Source organism: Schistocerca americana, chromosome 1 (assembly GCF_021461395.2).
Source record: "Schistocerca americana isolate TAMUIC-IGC-003095 chromosome 1, iqSchAmer2.1, whole genome shotgun sequence".
NCBI lineage: Eukaryota > Metazoa > Arthropoda > Insecta > Orthoptera > Acrididae > Schistocerca > Schistocerca americana.
In genome coordinates this window covers 1,090,396,132-1,090,414,723 of record NC_060119.1, presented here as the reverse complement: position 1 = coordinate 1,090,414,723, position 18,592 = coordinate 1,090,396,132, and the positions used below count along the sequence as shown (strand labels likewise).

At 42.1% G+C, this 18,592-nt stretch overlaps 1 protein-coding gene across 1 annotated transcript in view; it reads right to left on the bottom strand.

The window, feature by feature from the left end:
- The window catches only part of LOC124617943 (mucin-6), a 441,809-nt gene that overhangs the window by 152,417 nt on the left and 270,800 nt on the right, over window positions 1-18,592 (bottom strand). Inside the window, exons 4-5 of the mRNA XM_047145304.1 lie at window positions 6,488-8,059; window positions 2,704-2,879 (exon numbers count right to left, since the gene is read on the bottom strand). Coding sequence (XP_047001260.1) covers window positions 2,704-2,879; window positions 6,488-8,059 — 1,748 coding nt within the window. The remainder of the gene's footprint in view (window positions 1-2,703; window positions 2,880-6,487; window positions 8,060-18,592) is intronic.

Here is an 18,592-nt window from a genome sequence, read left to right as displayed (position 1 = left end):
GGTTGAGGAACTACTGCGGCTAATTCTAAAAGGCCGAGAAGCGTGGTTTTGAGGGAAAAGTGAGACTGGAGAGCGACTGTTTCCTTGCTGAGAGAAGAAGTGACGTCACAGCGCAACTAGCTGTACGTCGAGGACTGTGGATGCTGTCCTGTGTGGACTGGCAGTCGTATGTGTTTATATTTGGTTATGCAGGATGGAACGGAGGAAACAGTGTTTCGTGTACGGCTCGGCGCGTGCTAGCTTGGCTTAGTTCCAATGTGGATTGCGCTTTCGGCGAATGCATTTCCTGTTTATTTCCTACTGAAGGCGCCGCTCCAGATCTAACTTACGGAACAAGTTACTGCCGATACTATGTGGAACGTAGTCAGCCTTGGGTCGTCGTGTGGCTGATGTACATGGCAATGGTATTGCAGCACTAACAATGAAGGTCGAAGCGAAACTTTATTTATAAACATTAGCCTGCTCTAAATACACCGCGTGAGGTCGCCATCCTGGTAACCACACACATATTTAGTTGAAGTTTCCGCAAAGTAAAGCGACAGAACGAACTTTCCTCAAATTTAAAGAGTGCCGTGCGTCAAGTGATTTTGATAGTCAAATTTCCTAGTCGATTTTGTTGTGTTGCAGGAGCTTTTGAGTTGCAGGAGCTATTAATGTGTGTGGGAAATGTGCTACTTAAATTGATGTAAAGCCAAATAAGAAGCCATTGAGGTGGCATGTACAAGTGATACGAGACAGGCATCCAATCTGAATTTAATGCCGTCACGCAAACGGGTCTCTTTTGGAGACAAGGCGCCTGATTTCCGCTTGCTGTGCAGGGAGTTATCCTACTTACCATTTCACTGCTTATTTTTCAAATATTTATTTTTTTATAAATTTTGAATATTTCGGTTTTATAATTTATTGTAAAGTTTTACCTAAGGGTGTTTAAAATTAATGAAACCTCTGAAAAATGGAAGTTTTGGACGTCTTATTTTTTTTAATCTGTTGTAAAATTTTACCCATTGAAAATTGGAAGTTTTGAATGTTTGGCGGTTTTTACTAGTTGTAAATTTTACTAAAAGTTTTGGAAATTTGTTTCAGTGTAAAGTTTACTTAATTTAGATCTAAATTGTGTTGGTTTGGTAGTGAAAGGACGAACGCGTTGCTTAAAGTACAAGAGATTCCAGCAAGTTGAAATTGTAAAATCACAAGTCTCTGGTATTTCGTACAATGAATAAATTCTTTTAAAATAGTAGTTAAACAATTATTGTCTCAGCACCTCTCCTACTCCGTAAGCTTGGAACCGCCTGTTTAATTAATATTTCACAATCTTAAACAAGGCTGACAGAAACAACAGTACATAAATTTTCAATATATGAAGTATGTAGCCAAATGGTTCCGTAAGTTTAACGTAAAAAACTTGACCAGGTTTCGATATCACTAACAGTGTCTTCTTCAGAATTTCAGAAAATTCTCAACATACATGATGGGCTAAGGACGTCAAGCGAAACAGCAGAAAATATGTAAAAGAAAGTACCCCATGGAATTCTTGTAACAGGTACAGCTTGTTAAAAGAACAGACATTAGACTGTCTAATGTCTGCTGTTTTAACGATCTATATCTACTGTAACAGTTTTTAGTGTGTCCACGGCGGACTTTATTTCACATTTTCTGCTGTTTGACTTGACCTCCTTGGCTCATTATGTATGTTTAGAATTTCAACGTCATGTAGTTTTTGTGAAATCCTTCTGAAGAAGACACCCTTAATGGTATCGAAATCTGGTCAAGGTTTTTACATTAAACTTATGCAACCGGTTGGCTGCATATTTTATATATTGATAATTAATATTTGTATGTTTAAAACTGTCTGAACTTACGTTTTTAAAATTATAGGACCAGTGTGCAGGCCCCTTAAGGGGGGTAGGACGTCAAACGGGCCGACTCGGAGCAGCAGAGGCACCACAGGACATTTCAATTTCCACTGTCTATACTTTTGCAAATAAATTCATAAAACTTTGTCAGCATGACCAGGAAGGATTCAGAATTCACACTCATAGCAGTAGAAGTTCGAAAACATAACGAAATAATTTTTTTACTTGTGAAATTTCTTCATTTTTTTTACTTACTAATGGCTGCATTTGTTGCTGTAGGTACACTTTTCTTCATAAATAAGAGAGATTCTTCGATGAATTTTGCACAGCATACAAACCACACTTAAAGGTGTATGAAACTCTAGAATTTTCAAAATCTATTAAAAACTGTGGTAAAGATTGAGGTAATTAACTACAAAATTTGTGTTCTTTTCTAAACAAGAAGTTTAAAATATTAGTTTTTTTCATAAATTAAATAAATTCTAGAGTTTCGTACACCTGTAAGTATGGCATGTATGCTGTGCAAAATTCATCGAAGAATCTCTCTAACGTATGAAGAAAAGTGTACCTATAGCAACAAATGCTGCTATTAGTAAGTGAAAAAGATGATGAAATTTGACACGTAAAAAAATTTATTTTGCTACGTTTTCGAACTTCCACTGCAATGACTGTGAATCATGAATCCTTCCTGGTGATGCTGACAAAGTTTTTTGAATTTATTTGTAAAAGTATAGACTCTGCTTATTAAAATGTTCTGTGATGCCTCTCGTGGTCCAAGTCGGCCCGTTTGACGTCCTACCCCCCTTAATGATATTGTGAGACGATGAGCTGTGGCACAGTGTTTGCATACCTGGAAGGTGCCGGGGTGGCAGCCGCGGTTGCCGGCCCAGCAGGAGCCGGTGCCGTTGGGCCTGCGGGCGCAGTCGCACACGCCGCCCACGCAGCGGGAGTTGGGGTCGGCGGCGCGGCACTGCAGGTCAGACACGCAGGGCAGCCCCAGCGACACCGCCACCATGGGCCGCATCCCTGCCGGCACCACACAGCAACAGTCACGTCACGTCAAGTCAGTGGCATGATACAAACTTTCCAAAAACTGTGTCACACAAAGAAATAACAAAGGAAATGTTTCTAAGCAGAAGTACCGACGCGGATTGTCATTCTGCCTGTCCAAGACATGTTGTTGTTGTGGTCTTCACTCCTGAGACTGGTTTGATGCAGCTCTCCATGCTACTCTATCCTGTGCAAGCTTCTTCATCCCCCAGTACCTACTGCAGCCTACATCCTTCTAAATCTGCTTAGTGTATTCATCTCTTGGTCTCCCTCTACGATTTTTACCCTCCACGCTGCCCTCCAATACTAAATTGGTGATCCCTTGATGCCTCAGAACATGTCCTACCAACCGATCCCTTCTTCTAGTCAAGTTGTGCCACAAACTCCTCTTCTCCCCAATTCTATTCAATATCTCCTCATTAGTTATATGATCTACCCATCTAATCTTCAGCATTCTTCTGTAGCACCACATTTCGAAAGCTTCTATTCTCTTCTTGTCTAAACTATTTATCGTCCACCTTTCACTTCCATACATGGCTACACTCCACACAAATACATTCAGAAACGACTTCCTGACATTTAAATCTATACTCGTTGTTAACAAATTTTTCTTCTTCAGAAACGCTCTCCTTGCCATTGCCAGTCTACATTTTATATCCTCTCTACTTCGACCATCATCAGTTATTTTGCTCCCCAAGTAGCAAAACTCCTTTAATACTTTAAGTATCTCATTTCCTAATCTAATTCCCTCAGCATCACCCGACATAATTCGACTACATTCCGTTATCCTCGTTTTTCTTTTGTTGATGTTCATCTTATATCCTCCTTTCAAGACACTGTCCATTCCGTTCAACTGCTCTTCCATGTCCTTTGCTGTCTCTGACAGAATTACAATGTCATCGGCGAACCTCAAAGTTTTTATTTCTTCTCCATGGATTTCAATATCTACTCCGAACTTTTCTTTTGTTTCCTTTACTGCTTGCTCAATATACAGATTGAATAACATCGGGGAGAGGCTACAACCCTATCTCACTCCCTTCCCAACCACTGCTTCCCTTTCATACCCCTCAACTCTTATAACTGCCATCTGCTTTCTGTACAAATTGTAAATAGCCTTTCGCTCCCTGTATTTTACCCCTGCCACCTTTAGAATTTGAAAGAGAGTATTCCAATCAACATTGTCAAAAGCTTTCTCTAAGTCTACAAATGCTAGAAACGTAGGTTTGCTTTCCTTAATTTTTCTTCTAAGGTAAGTCGTAGGGTCAGCATTGCCTCACGTGTTCCAACATTTCTACGGAATCCAAACCGATCTTCCCCGTGTCGGCTTCTATCAGTTTTTCCATTCGTCTGTAAAGAATTCGCGTTAGTATTTTGCAGCTGTGACTTATTAAACTGATAGTTCTGTAATTTTCACATCTGTCAACACCTGCTTTCTTTGGGATTGGAATTATTATATTTTTCTTGAAGTCTGAGAGTATTTCGCCTATCTCATACATCTTGCTCACCAGATGGTATAGTTTTGCCAGGACATATCAGTGTGTAATGCACCGTTGGTTGGCGTGCCCTTGGACTGCTACTCTGTGCTAACTTGGATGCCAGAGCTTTCTGCATCAGGGGGACCATCACTTTGTCTAGCCTCAACTCAATCATCCGTCCTCTGACTACTCTTGCGCAGCACCTAAGCCAATGGTCGTCAATCTCCCTTGCTCAAGAGCCAATATTGACATTTTTGGGCGACACCTAGAGCTACATATGTGCCGATTTTATTACAAATGGGTAGCTTACGTAAGTTAATATGTTGTGAGCTAGCAATGGACTAGCTATCGTAAGGACGCGGTAAGCTTGACCCCCCTCTTCCCCTCCCCTCCCACCACTTCGAAGCCACCCAAACCCAAAAATCGTTAAAAGTCGGCACTATTCGGAACACTCTAGGCTGACTGTTCTCTGTTCCAGATTGTTGCCATCCTCAGCGATCACGAAGTTGTGACACTATAACTGCCTGAGGTAATGTTTTTGTCTTGTTTGTGTGAGTGGATGATTAACTGATTACTGGCAGTAACTGAACGTATATTTAAAAGAATTTTCCAATATCAGACACAAAAACGATGCAGAAATTTGGTGAGGACTGGAAAGTGCTGTTGATTTGTGGTTTCTACAGAACGGATTGGTAGTCAAAGACTTGTACTTTTAGCCAATAAACAGATTTTAATAATACTCTCAACGTGTATTTCTTGTGAAAACACACTTTTTAAATTGAAACAATACGTATTGACAATAACAAACTAAAAGCAGGGTAAATTAGAATGTCAGTGGTGTTTTCTGCAGAATTCTAGTGCGAGTCTTTTATGACATATCGTAATTTGAAAATTTCCCACACCGACACTTTTACAGTACCTGTAGGAGCACACACCAAAGAACAACACATGTGCATACACTAGTTCTATGGATTCTGACCAGTAGCGAGACAATTGACTACCATAAGTTATGTTCAAAATGAGCAGCGGCAGTACACGTTTTGAATCTGATTTGTAACGACTGCAGCACACGTGCTGGCATTTCAGCAGAGATGTCCGAGCAGGCTGCAGTAATACGTCGTTCACACTAGCAGCGCGCGTACCCTAGCTATTAAACCACGGTGGTCCTTTTCCATCCCTTAAAACGCTGCTCGGAAAATACTTTTCTAAGGCGTACTGAATAATTATTTTGAATTTTATCCATTTGAGCTCCATGTCATCGTCCTCAACTTCGAATACTTGGTAATTAGTTATTAACTTTTAGGGTCAAGGGTACCTGCACCAATCTTCGACCCTCTGTAGCTCTTCCTGCAATCCGCTTATGGTCGAAATAAAGGAGAAGGAACTACAGTGAAGCCATGTAGATGCCTCTAGCGGATAAAAGAAAAGGCATGTACTACAAGGGGCGGTCAGAAAGAAACGAGCCGGAGACATAATTACAGAAACTAGTATCTGTATGTTAGAAGTATTGACCTTGCCTGTTGAGACACTTGTTCCATTGTGACACAAAGCGGTGAATGGCTGTCTCATAAAATTCCCTGGGCTGCAATGTTAACCAGTTCCGCACGTATAGCTGGATGTTGTCGTCCGAGGTGAATCGTTTGCCCCTCAGAGACTTTTTAAGGGGACAAAAAATGGCGTAATCACAGGGAGAGAAGTGCGGATTGTATGGAGGGTGGCCGAGAACCTCCCATTTGAATTTGTGCAAGAGTGCCACGACTGTGTTGGCCGTATGAGGCTCTGCATCGTCGTGGAGCAGAATGACCCCACGGTTGAGATTGCATGGTCGTTTTTATTTGATCGCTTGGCGAAGGGTGGTCAAGGTTTGCGATACGTCAGCATAAAATTTCCTCCACTCGTGTGGACGACGACGTCCGGCTGTACGTGTGGAACTGGTTAACATCGCAGCGCCTGAATTTCATGAGACAGCCATTCACCGCCTTGTGTCACAACGGGACAAGTATCTCAACAGCCAGGGTCAATACCTCTAATGTACAGGTACTGGTTTCTGAAATTATGCCTCTGGCTCGCCACTTATACAATACGATGTTTTGGCTAGAGCTAACTTACCTGCCGCAAAACTCGTTGCAGCCAGCATCAAATCGTCTTCTGTAGAAGGTTTTTCGGCTGACGTCACTTCGGTAACAAATAGCGGTGCAGACGATGAGCCGGAAGGTGGTACAGCTTCAGAGGCAACTGACGCTTCCTGCGGTGTCGACTGGTTGTCGGTGAGCTCTGACGGCGCCACTCTCTCAGTGACTGATTCTTCTTCAGTGTCATCCTGTAGAAGCGGTTCCGAGCTGGAGGTACCTGGAGTCTCCTGCGTCGGGGTCGCCGGTTCTGTAGAGGAGGCCCCGACTTCTACGTCATTCGTGGCGGCATCTACACCCTGAGTCGTCGTTACAGGAGCGTCGGAAGAAGCTGAAGATGAAACCCAGCCGTCATCGACGGAGGAAGACGTATCCTGTGCAGTTGTTACCACCAGCTCGGAATAGGCCGAGGATGATGACACCCAGGTGTCATCGATGGAGGAAGACGGCTGGTTATCCGTCGAAGTGGCGTAATTGGCATCAAACGTCAGCTCTGTACCGACGCTAAATGGAGGTGGATGACTCGGAACGGAAGCGGAAGTTTCAACCGAATCTGAAGCCAGATTGTCGGGAAAATCTGTAACGGTCGGAGAAGAGATTTCGACGTTTTCTTCGAAGTGTGTTTCAGGTTTCGGTGTCGTCGGTAGGGCTTCGGGAGAACTACTGGTCGATGCTTCAGGACTAGATGATTGAATAGTTGAAGAAGCAACGATGTCGCTAATATCTGCAGGTTGTGATGGCGATGATGTCTCCACTGTCGCTTCAGAACTTCCGAAAATGTTTTCTGCGGCTTCAACAGGGGACGGTGAAGAGGTTAGAACTTCAGGTTCTGATGGTGTACTGAACACTGGAGGAGACGTAGCATCAGCCATTAACGGAGAGGTTTCCGCTTCCATTTCGGCTGTTACATCCCTGTAAGGACCCTCCGTAGCTGGTGTAGGATAGGAACTGGGGACGGGGTATTTGATGGAGACATCTGGCTCACGATCGGTCACTGGTGCAGCATCGCTGGTGCTGAAAGACACTGCCAGTGATTCGGTGAACTCTGACGACGGCGTTCCGCTCGACAAGGCTTCGTCCGCGCCTGAAGTGGTACTTGTCGCCTCGGGGCTTTGAGTCGTGGAGGCTGCTGCCGTGGTGCTTGGCGTGGTAACTCCTTCTGTAACAGTATGCACAGAAGTACTTTCCACTGTAGTCTGTACTGTGGTGCTCGGAGTGGTGGTATGGTCAGGGGTGAATGGTGCCTTGTTTGTCGGTGCGGCAGTAGTTGTTGGTGCGGCAGTGGTGGTGGTGGTGGTGGTGGTCTCGGTGACGGCGGTGGTGACAGGCGGGTGAGTGGTGGTGGCGTCGGCAGGAGCGGCCGGCGAGGGCAGCAGCGGCGGCGGCGGAAAGTCTTCCTCCTGGGACGGCACGCAGAGGCTGCCGCGAGGCAGCATGTGCGCGTTGCAGCCGCACCGACCGAACAGCTTGGGGATGAGGAAGTGGCAGTGCGAGTTGGCGTCCCACAGGCGGCAGTGCGCGTCGCTGTAGCACACGTCGCCAGGCTTGGCCGCTGCAAAAAGAAAGCACCGCGTCCGCGGCATTCATCTCTGTTCCTTGCAAAGTTTAAGGGGTATTATCTAACTCTGCAGGCTTTTGTGACCGTTGTCACTGGAGTCAAAGTCTTCTGGGCTGTTAGGCCGCGTCATATTTCTTGAAACAATCGACCTTTCGACCTCTCAATTTACCGTGGACACCGCAATATCCTGAAGATGATCAGAGGGGTCGAAACGTCGATTGTTTGAAAAAAATACGACACTCCATAACAACCCACAAGGTTTTAACTTCCGTGAGGGCTACCGTCTAACACTACAGGTCAAAACCTTGGGGTAATTACCCACTGATGGTTAAAATGAAATTTACATTGTGATAAAAACCGAAGGGGAACGATTTTGTTTCAGTTATGAAACTAAATTTTTTTAAAAGGATCAGAAATATTGTTACAATTTTGTGAGCGTCTAAAATTGTTTATAGCAGTTATTACTAATTACCCTTTCCCTAAATTATTATTAGTATTAATGCGTCAAACTTGATAGGATTGGAAAATAACAGCCAACCAGACGCAGAATTAAAGGTTTGTTGACCCTTTACCATACATTCGACAGATATAAATTAACATGAAATATATTGGGAGTTGCGAGCACGGACAACCCTCAGCTGTATCATGGAATAACGATAGTGAAAATTTGTGCCCGACCGGGATTCGAATCAGAATTTCCCGATTATCGCGACAGTTCGCTTTACCCTTTTTCTCCCTTCATTTTGTTCGTTATGATTTTCGTTATTTGGTCTAGGAGAACATCACGGGACACCCCTTCACGTTGATCACTGAATACTTCACCCAGTCTTTTTTTTATAATTATTATTTCAGAGGCCAGACAGTCTTCTGAGCGAACGCTGAGCTACATGTTGTCCATTTTCGCAACTACGAATGCGTTTCAAGTGTTTCGTAACTGCTGTAGTCGGCGCATTATTTGCATATGCGAAGGAACATGACATCGTACTTCTGAGCAACACAGGCCGACAATGGGCAGGGACTTCCAATTAAAATGTGTCCCCTGTACGAAAATATACATAATGAATGGACGAGTGCAGGTTGAAAGACAAATTGTTGACGACATATGGATGTTTGCCTCTCTCCGCGAGTTGTGTTGGGACAGCCTAATGCGCCGGCGCGGTAGTTGAGCGCTTCCGGTCAGAGGGCGGGCTGTCCTCATTGAGAAAAACAAAACTGAGTGAAAAATTCAACGATGAAGTTGAAGGGATGTTCTTTGACGTCCGCCCAGGCCAGATAATGAGAAAAATAACGAATAAAATTAGGGGGGAAAATGGTAAGGTCACCGCTCTACCGCTCGCAACGAGCGGGAAATCCGGGTTCGAGTCTCAGTTCGCCACATATATTCGTTGCCGTCATTCCATTGTACAGCTGATGGCTGTCCGTATTTGCAACTGCGAATACATTTCATAATGGCCGTAGTCGCTGCAGTGCCTGTTGTTCAGAGATACGATGCAATGTTCCTTCGGACATGCATGCATGTTCGAGGAAACATTGCATCGTACCTCTGAACAAGACAAGCAATGCTATCTCGAAAACATAAATTTGTCTTCTTCAGAAGGAAAGTGGACTCGTAGAATTACGTATGGACAAAAACGGACTTTGGAGCCAGAAGTCTCGTATCTAGTAGAATGTGCATGTCAACCACAAATATCAACAGTTAAAATACATAATTGAAGGTAGAAAAGCTCCAACATCCGATTTTGTCAGTATGTGGTTCTATGAGTCCATTTCCCTACTGAAGAACACATATTTATATTTGTATTTATAACCATGTGATTAATAAACCTTTAACTTTTCTACTAGTTGGTTATTATTTTCCAGTCCTGTCAAGTCTCTACGAACACCGTCGCTGAAGCGCTACCAAGTTTAAAATTCTAAAATTAATGAGTGATGCATTACAGGTGCCTCACATAGCTCACCGACTACACACATACGTCGTGCTTTGTACCACGCATCTGCGGTGGTACAAGTAAGACACATATGTAACAAAAGCTAAATTTCTCGTCAAACTGTGTTATCCGAGTTGCACATAGTTCCTGCAATAGACCAGAAATTGCTTCATTAATGACTTCGAAACAGATAAATGAACTGACAGCACGAGAGAGCAGTCACTACACAAGGAACGACGAAAGTGCTGTGCATGGTATTATTATTATTATTATTATTACTATTACTATTATTGTCATTTGAGCGGGCATACACAAAGCATGAGCCAATTACGTTACTATGGTACTAAGCAGCGGCTGGCGCAGAGGAAAGATTTCAGAACGGTAATGCGAGGTCTACGGAGTCGAGTCCTGCGGAAACTTCTTTTATTTTCAATTTTTACGTATGTATATTGCAAATAAATGGAAGCAATGCTAGGTATATTATATTTATTAATATTTTCATTAAAGGCGTGAAAAGCAAAGGCAAAGGAAAATTTGGTATTGCAAATAAATTTCCATGAAGGGATTGTAAGTGGGAACGAGAACTTCAAATGGTTCAAATGGCTCTAAGAACTTTTTTTTTCACTTGCTGCTTGCCAAATAGGCCCGCTGCCTGTATAAAAAAGCGGGCTGTGATACTGCAGTTGGTCTCTTGGCAGTCACATCAGTAACTCAAGATCAAGAACACGGGAAAATCCACATAGTAATGAACATAGACCCATCAAAGCTCCACATACTGATCTAATACATATACGAACTTGAGTTACTGATGTGCCGTTCCCTGTGTCCCGCCCCGTCAAGCGGACTAAGTACAGTATCAGGCAGTTTTAGTCGACAACTGAGCAGCATGTAATAATTAGCAAAGAAAAAGGAAATACAAACATGCTTATAATTTTAAAAATTAATAATACAAAATAATCATTTATTATCACAGTTTGAAGTATACTAACTCAAAAATACAAAAAAAGTGATATTTACTAAGTATCCCTACACCGACGAGGCCATGAGAGGAAAACCTCGGAACATTCCTCGAGCCTTACCACTCTTGGCCTCATACTAAATATTAGTTCTCATATTGTGTGTCCATATCCAACATCTAGTGATTAATGCGATCTTGTCACAATAATACAACTTTTGTGTGTGTGTGTGTGTGTGTGTGTGTGTGTGTGTGTGTGTGTGCGTGTGTGTGTGTGTGTTATGATGCTGGTGTGAGCGGCAGGGCTCGGAATTATATCATCGAGCAATGGCCCTCTCACCAGCAGTTTTCTACCCTATTCTATATCTGAACATACTCTACTGTAATTGGTATTTAGCATTTAATTCTACTACACATTGCCACATTTGATTACAGTTTGTTACGTAACTTTATACAAAGTTCTACAGCAAAATGTTACAAGTGTGAATCAGTTAAGTTATCCAGATCTGTGTCTGTATCTTTATCAGTAATATGATCATCGAGTTCCTCAGTACTGCTAACATTAGTTGAAGATCTCCGTCCTCTCTGTCTGTGTCTCCATGATCTCCATCTATTGAACTCTACTTGTAATTGTTTAGAGATATTGCCTGCTGTGTTATTTAATTCTGTCCATTTATCTCTAAGAACTACGGGACTCAACACCTGAGGTCATCAGGCCCCTAGACTGAGAACTACTTAAACGTAACTAACTTAAGGACATCACTAACATCCATGCCCGAGGCAGGATTCGAACCTGCGACCGTAGCAGCAGCGCGGTTCCAGACTGAAACGCCTAGAACCGCTCGGCAACGAGAACTTCGTATATAAAAGTAGATACTTTCGTTATATTACAGTTGATGATTTACACGTGATGCGGTGATGTTGTTGTTGTTGTGGTCTTCAGTCTTGCGCTATAGCACCACTTCGCTGAATAGTGTTTTAATCATGCCTCCATAGGGCCAGCTGAAAAAACGATATGCTGCCTTCAAAACGGCTTCATACAACGTCGTACGAAGCTGTAGGCCGATCTCTGGGATAATAATAATTGAATATGGGACATCCGACGCCGAATCGAGTTTTGTGCCAAAAGATCCAATACTCCAGAATGAGATTTTCACTCTGCAGCGGAGTGTGCGCTAATATGAAACTTCCTGGCAGATTAAAACCGTGTGCCCGACCGAGACTCGAAGTCGGGTTCGGGTTCGAGTCGAGTTCGAGTCTCTGTCGGGCACACAGTTTTAATCTGCCAGGAAGTTTCGGATCCAATACTGTTTGGACACTGCTGCGTTTGATACATGCGTTACCGTCCTTTTATGTGTGTGCTATTTTGGTGTGGTTGTTGTGGTCTTCAGTCCAGAGACTGCTTTGATGTAGCTGTCCATACTACTCTATCCTGTGAAAGCTCCTTCATCTCCCAGTACCTACTGCAACCTACATCCTTCTGAATCTGCTTAGTGTATTCATCTCTTGGTCTCCCTCTACGATTTTTACCCTCCACACTGCCCTCCAATGCTAAATTTGTGATCCCTTGATGCCTCAGAACATGTCCTACCAACCGATCCCTTCTTCTAGTCAAGTTGTGCCACAAACTTCTCTTCTCCCCAATCCTATTCAATACCTTCTCATTAGTTACGTGATATACCCATCTGCGGTGATATTCATCGTAAAAACAGGGAAACTATTGCTCACGTGCAGCAGCTATGGGCTGCTCGAAGGTCAAAATAAAACGAACGGAATACGAATTCTTTTTTGCTGTAATTACTGCCCGCTGTTGAAATGATATATACCGAGTGTTCATGGATGCTATAAGTACAATAAAATCCTTTCTAAGAAATTATTTGTTATCCCAAATTTTCTTTTGGATTTCCTTTCCATGTCTTTTGTTAAGATATTAATAAATACAATATATTGATCATTATTTCCGTTTACCTGCAATGCAACCAAATAAAAATACTGGCTCCATAGGGAATCGACCCCACCCGACCGCAGATTAGATTAGATTAGATTAGATTAGATTAGATTAATACTAGTTCCATGGATCATGAATACGATATTTCGTAATGATGTGGAACGAGTCGAATTTTCCAATACATGACATAATTAGGTTAATTTAACAACATACTTAAGTTAATATAGCAACTGTATTTTTTTGTGTTTTTTTTTCTTTATTTTTTATTTTTATTTTTATTTTTTTATTTTTTTATATTTTTTTTTCTTAATTTATATCTAAAAATTCCTCTATGGAGTAGAAGGAGTTGTCATTCAGAAATTCTTTTAATTTCTTCTTAAATACTTGTTGGTTATCTGTCAGACTTTTGATATTATTTGGTAAGTGACCAAAGACTTTAGTGCCAGTATAATTCACCCCTTTCTGTGCCAAAGTTAGATTTAATCTTGAATAGTGAAGATCGTCCTTTCTCCTAGTATTGTAGTTATGCACACTGCTAATACTTTTGAATTGGGTTTGGTTGTTAATAACAAATTTCATAACAGAGTATATATACTGAGAAGCTACTGTGAATATCCCTAGATCCTTAAATAAATGTCTGCAGGATGATCTTGGGTGGACTCCAGCTATTATTCTGATTACACGCTTTTGTGCAATAAATACTTTATTCCTCAGTGATGAATTACCCCGAAATATGATGCCATATGAAAGCAATGAGTGAAAATAGGCGTAGTAAGCTAATTTACTAAGATGTTTATCACCAAAATTTGCAATGACCCTTATTGCATAAGTAGCTGAACTCAAACGTTTCAGCAGATCATCAATGTGTTTCTTCCATTTTAATCTCTCATCAATGGACATACCTAAAAATTTGGAATATTCTACCTTAGCTATATGCTTCTGATTAAGGTCTATATTTATTAATGGCGTCATACCATTCACTGTACGGAACTGTATGTACTGTGTCTTATCAAAATTCAGTGAGAGTCCGTTTACAAGGAACCACTTAGTAATTTTCTGAAAGACAGTATTGACAATTTCATCAGTTAATTCTTGTTTCTCAGGTGTGATTACTATACTTGTATCATCAGCAAAGAGAACTAACTTTGCCTCTTCATGAATATAGAATGGCAAGTCATTAATATATAATAAGAACAACAAAGGACCCAAGACTGACCCTTGTGGAACCCCATTCTTGATAGTTCCCCAGTTTGAGGAATGTGCTGATCTTTGCATGTTACGAGAACTACTTATTTCAACTTTCTGCACTCTTCCAGTTAGGTACGAACAAACCATTTGTGCACTGTCCCACTCATGCCACAATACTTGAGCTTGTCTAGCAGAATTTCATGATTTACACAATCAAAAGCCTTTGAGAGATCACAAAAAATCCCAATGGGTGGTGTTCGGTTATTCAGATCATTCAAAATTTGACTGGTGAAAGCATATATGGCATTTTCTGTTGAAAAACCTTTCTGGAAACCAAACTGACATTTTGTTAGTACTTCATTTTTACAGATATGTGAAGCTACTCTTGAATACATTACTTTCTCAAAAATTTTGGATAAAGCTGTTTGAAGGGAGATTGGACGGTAATTGTTGACATCAGATCTATACCCCTTTTTATGCAAAGGTATAACAATAGCATATTTCAGTCTATCAGGGAAATATGCTATTGTTATACCTATGCATAAAAAGGGGGATAGATCTGATGTCAACAATTACCGTCCAATCTCTCTTCTAACAGCTTTATCCAAAATTTTTGAGAAAGTAATGTATTCAAGAGTAGCTTCACATATCTGTAAAAATGAAGTACTAACAAAATGTCAGTTTGGTTTCCAGAAAGGTTTTTCAACAGAAAATGCCATATATGCTTTCACCAGTCAAATTTTGAACGATCTGAATAACCGAACACCACCCATTGGGATTTTTTGTGATCTCTCAAAGGTTTTTGTTTGTGTAAATCATGAAATTCTGCTAGGCAAGCTCAAGTATTGTGGCATGAGTGGGACAGTGCACAAATTCTAGTCTTTTCGCTGTTCCATCCGCTGTGTGGAAAATACGTTAACATAAATCGCTCCTGCCTCTTCCGACCTCAACACTTGGCGATCTGGAGCTCCCACTTCAGTCATTTTCATTCCCGCCCAAATTCTGCATGTACCATAAGTAGGGACGAAAGCGGCGATGACGAGCAGGCTCAATCCCATTGTAAGACGAAATACAGACACGAAAAGGCATCAGACAAATTGTGCGTCATCATCCACTGTTTTTAACCTAAATCTAGGAGAGACATTTGAAAAGGTCAGAGAAGACTCACAGACAGGTAATACGCTATCCGGACACCTATTAGTGCACTTAATATGGTGTGTAATCACCCCTAGCCTTGGCATGCACTCCGCTGAGGACAGTTAAAAAAAAAAAAAAAAAATGGGTCAAATGGGTCAGAGCACTATGGGACTTAACATCTGAGGTCATCAGTCCCCTAGAACTTAGAACTACTTAAACGTAACTAACCTAAGGACATCGCACACATCCATGCCCGAGGCAGCAGTCGAACCTACGATCGGAGAGGTCGCGCGGCTCCAAACTGAAGCGCCTAGAACCTCTCGGCCACACAGGCCGGCGAGGACAGTTTCAGTGAGGTGTCTGAATGTCTGTGGAGGAGTGGCAGCCCATTGGTTCTAAAGCGTAACTGAGCTTCTATCTCATCCCAAAGGTGTTCCAGTGGGTCCAGATCGGGACTCTGAGAAGGTCAGTGAGTTCCAGGAATGTTGTTGTGCACAAACTATTGCCTCAAGTGCACTGGTTGGTGAGAGGATACTGTACCAGCATGAGTGTGCATCGTCCGTTAACATCCCCTCTGTTGTACGCAGAGCACAACGCTGTAAAAAATGTTCCTATACTTCCGTATTTAGGGTTTTCGTAAGAGCAACAACGGGACCACACTCTAACCACGAAAAATATCCCCATACTGTAACACTAGCTCGTCCGTTCTTCACCGTTGGCACTACACATGATTGAAGGCAATGTTTCTCATGTATAAGCGAAACCCAAAAACTTCTGTCGGATTGCTATTTGTTTTGACATCTGACGCCCAGTAATCGTGGTAACTGGGCTGCTGGTAGCACTTTGGGACTCGCGAGTGATTCCTTCCGCTGATTTCCTGTCAATTTTTACAGCCATCCTTTCCAATGCTCGACAACGCCTGTCCGTTAGTAGATGAGGTCTGTCCGGCTTTAGTTTAGCTTTGGATGTTCCTTTGCGTTTCCACATCACAACCACATTGTTTAGGCAGCTCTGGAAGATTTAAAATCCCCCTGAGTGATCTGCTACTGCTTCGAAGTCACTGATCTCTTCTTACCTACACACTCTGCTATTACTGATTCTCCACTGACAACACAACACGCCTCCCATCCTTATATACTGGTGAGTCTACCTCTTGTGACCTCTAGTGATCAATACTGCGTTACATAGATGTGTGTGTATACTTTTGATTAGAGGATGTACACTCATCCAAATAATAAGTTTTTTAAGATATGCCGATGGTATAGCTGGCCTCACTGAAAGTGCGTAAGTTGAAGCCCTGATGAATGGATTGTGTATGGTTATGGTACAAGAATATAATGTTAAAATATTTTGAGTACAAAACAGAAATGATGGCACGTGGTGAAGACCAGAAAGCGAAAATCCAGATTCACGAACGAGCTACTTGAGCAAGTCGACGTCTTTACTTATTTATGAATGAGATCCGTAGGGACTGATGGAACAAAATAAAATTCAGAAGTAGAAGCTGCCCGTCAGCAACAAGAAGAAGCAAAAAAGCACGAGCCTTGAAATCAAGGGAAAAGTTTCTCAAAGACTATGCTGGGAGGGCAGTATGTTTTTGGGTGTGAAACCTGGGCTCTGGCAACTAAGGAAGAGAAGAAATAAAATTCTTCAGAGATATGGTGTTGTACACATGTGGTCAAAGGAAAGCGAACCGACATGGTTGCTGACGTAGCGGTCCTTAAAAGAGTCAGTGCAAAGAGAAGCGTATGGAAGTCACCTGTCTAAAGAAAAATGCAACTTAAACGCCTTGTAAAAAGACGTGAGGTACCCCTGAACACAGTAACAGAGGGGTATGTTAATGGAAAATGATCTGAAGGAAAATCATGACAGAGGTAAATAGATGAAATTAAGAAAGATATGGCGAGTCAGGCCTACAGAGAAATTAAGAGGAAATCGGAAAGGGTGGAGACATGATGACAACTTAACTGCTGCCAAAAAATCTTAGAGTAGAGCACTGAAGCAGAATAAGAAGAACTAAAAGTGATATCTGTAGATGTAGGTTGAAGGCCTGAGACCGCAGATAGTGAAGACGTGACACAGACGACTCTTTCTGCAGACTCTTTAGATTTTTTGTAGCCATCTGTCTGAGTGGGGGCTGGTTCTTTGTCAACTTCACATTCCTTTGTAGTTCTGGATATTTAATACTGTATCTGTAGTCTACTACTAGTGGGGAAGATCTTTCATATCCCATGCAATATTTCGGTCTCCACGTTGATCGTATAGTAACAGGGAGAAATAAATGACGTTATTTCAGGTCAGATGATGGCCTCGTCCTTCACTCGGGTCGTCCTCTTAGAGAAACTAAGTTTTGTGTTGCAGAGAAGTTCTTTCTTCCGTCAGTGTGCTCTGAAGTGGTCAATAAATAAACGAGCGCGAGGATTCCCTTTGCCAGATCAAAATAGTTTTTTTTTCCACTAGCATATCAGTTTAAAATTACGCTAGGTTTTATATTCTAATTTATCCATTTGGAGATTGAACACATTAAAAGATTGATAAAAAAACAACTTTTAGATATTGAGTATAAGATACGTAGGCTTGGCACAAAATATAATGGGGGTATTCGACATTGTCTACTCTAGGGCCGGCCACGGCGTGCTCGAATGCACACATGCGGCAGCGCCACGTGCGGCCCGCGTGCGAGCCAAGGCTCTGTCTGTCTCGGCTTTGCTCGGTCCTTCGAGGAAGCGCTCGGAACGGCGCGACATTTGATGTAGTGGAGCGATGCGGCACTGTTGCTTCTGGCATATGCTGCACCATTTTTCGAAGTGCCATCGTTGTGTATTCCTCGCTATTTGCTTGTGATTTAAAGGAAGTGCAAAAGAACAGTGATTGTTGCAATGGCACATACACTTAAAAAGAGGCAGACTGACGACGTATTGTCACTACCATTGAAACAAGACTCCGTTACAATACTTTCTCGAAGAGAAGGATGAAAATTCTTAGTGTTTATTATGGAGTCGCATAACCGCCGGGCACCGCAAATACAGGGTGGTCCATTGATAGTGACCGGGTCAAATATCTCACGAAATAAGCATCAAACGAAAAAACTACAAAGAACGAAACTCGTCTAGCTTAAAGGGCGAAACCAGATGGCACTATGGTTGGCCCGCTAGATGGCGCTGCCATAGGTCAGACGGATATCAACTGCGTTTTTTTAAAAAAAATAGGAACCCCTATTTTTATTACATACAAGAAATATGATTGTTTTAGTTCAACCACTTTCCTCGCTTTGTGACAGATGGCGCTGTAATAGTCACGTGGTATCACGTAACATACCGCCAGTGGGACGGTATTTGCTTCGTGATACATTACCCGTTTTAAAACGGACC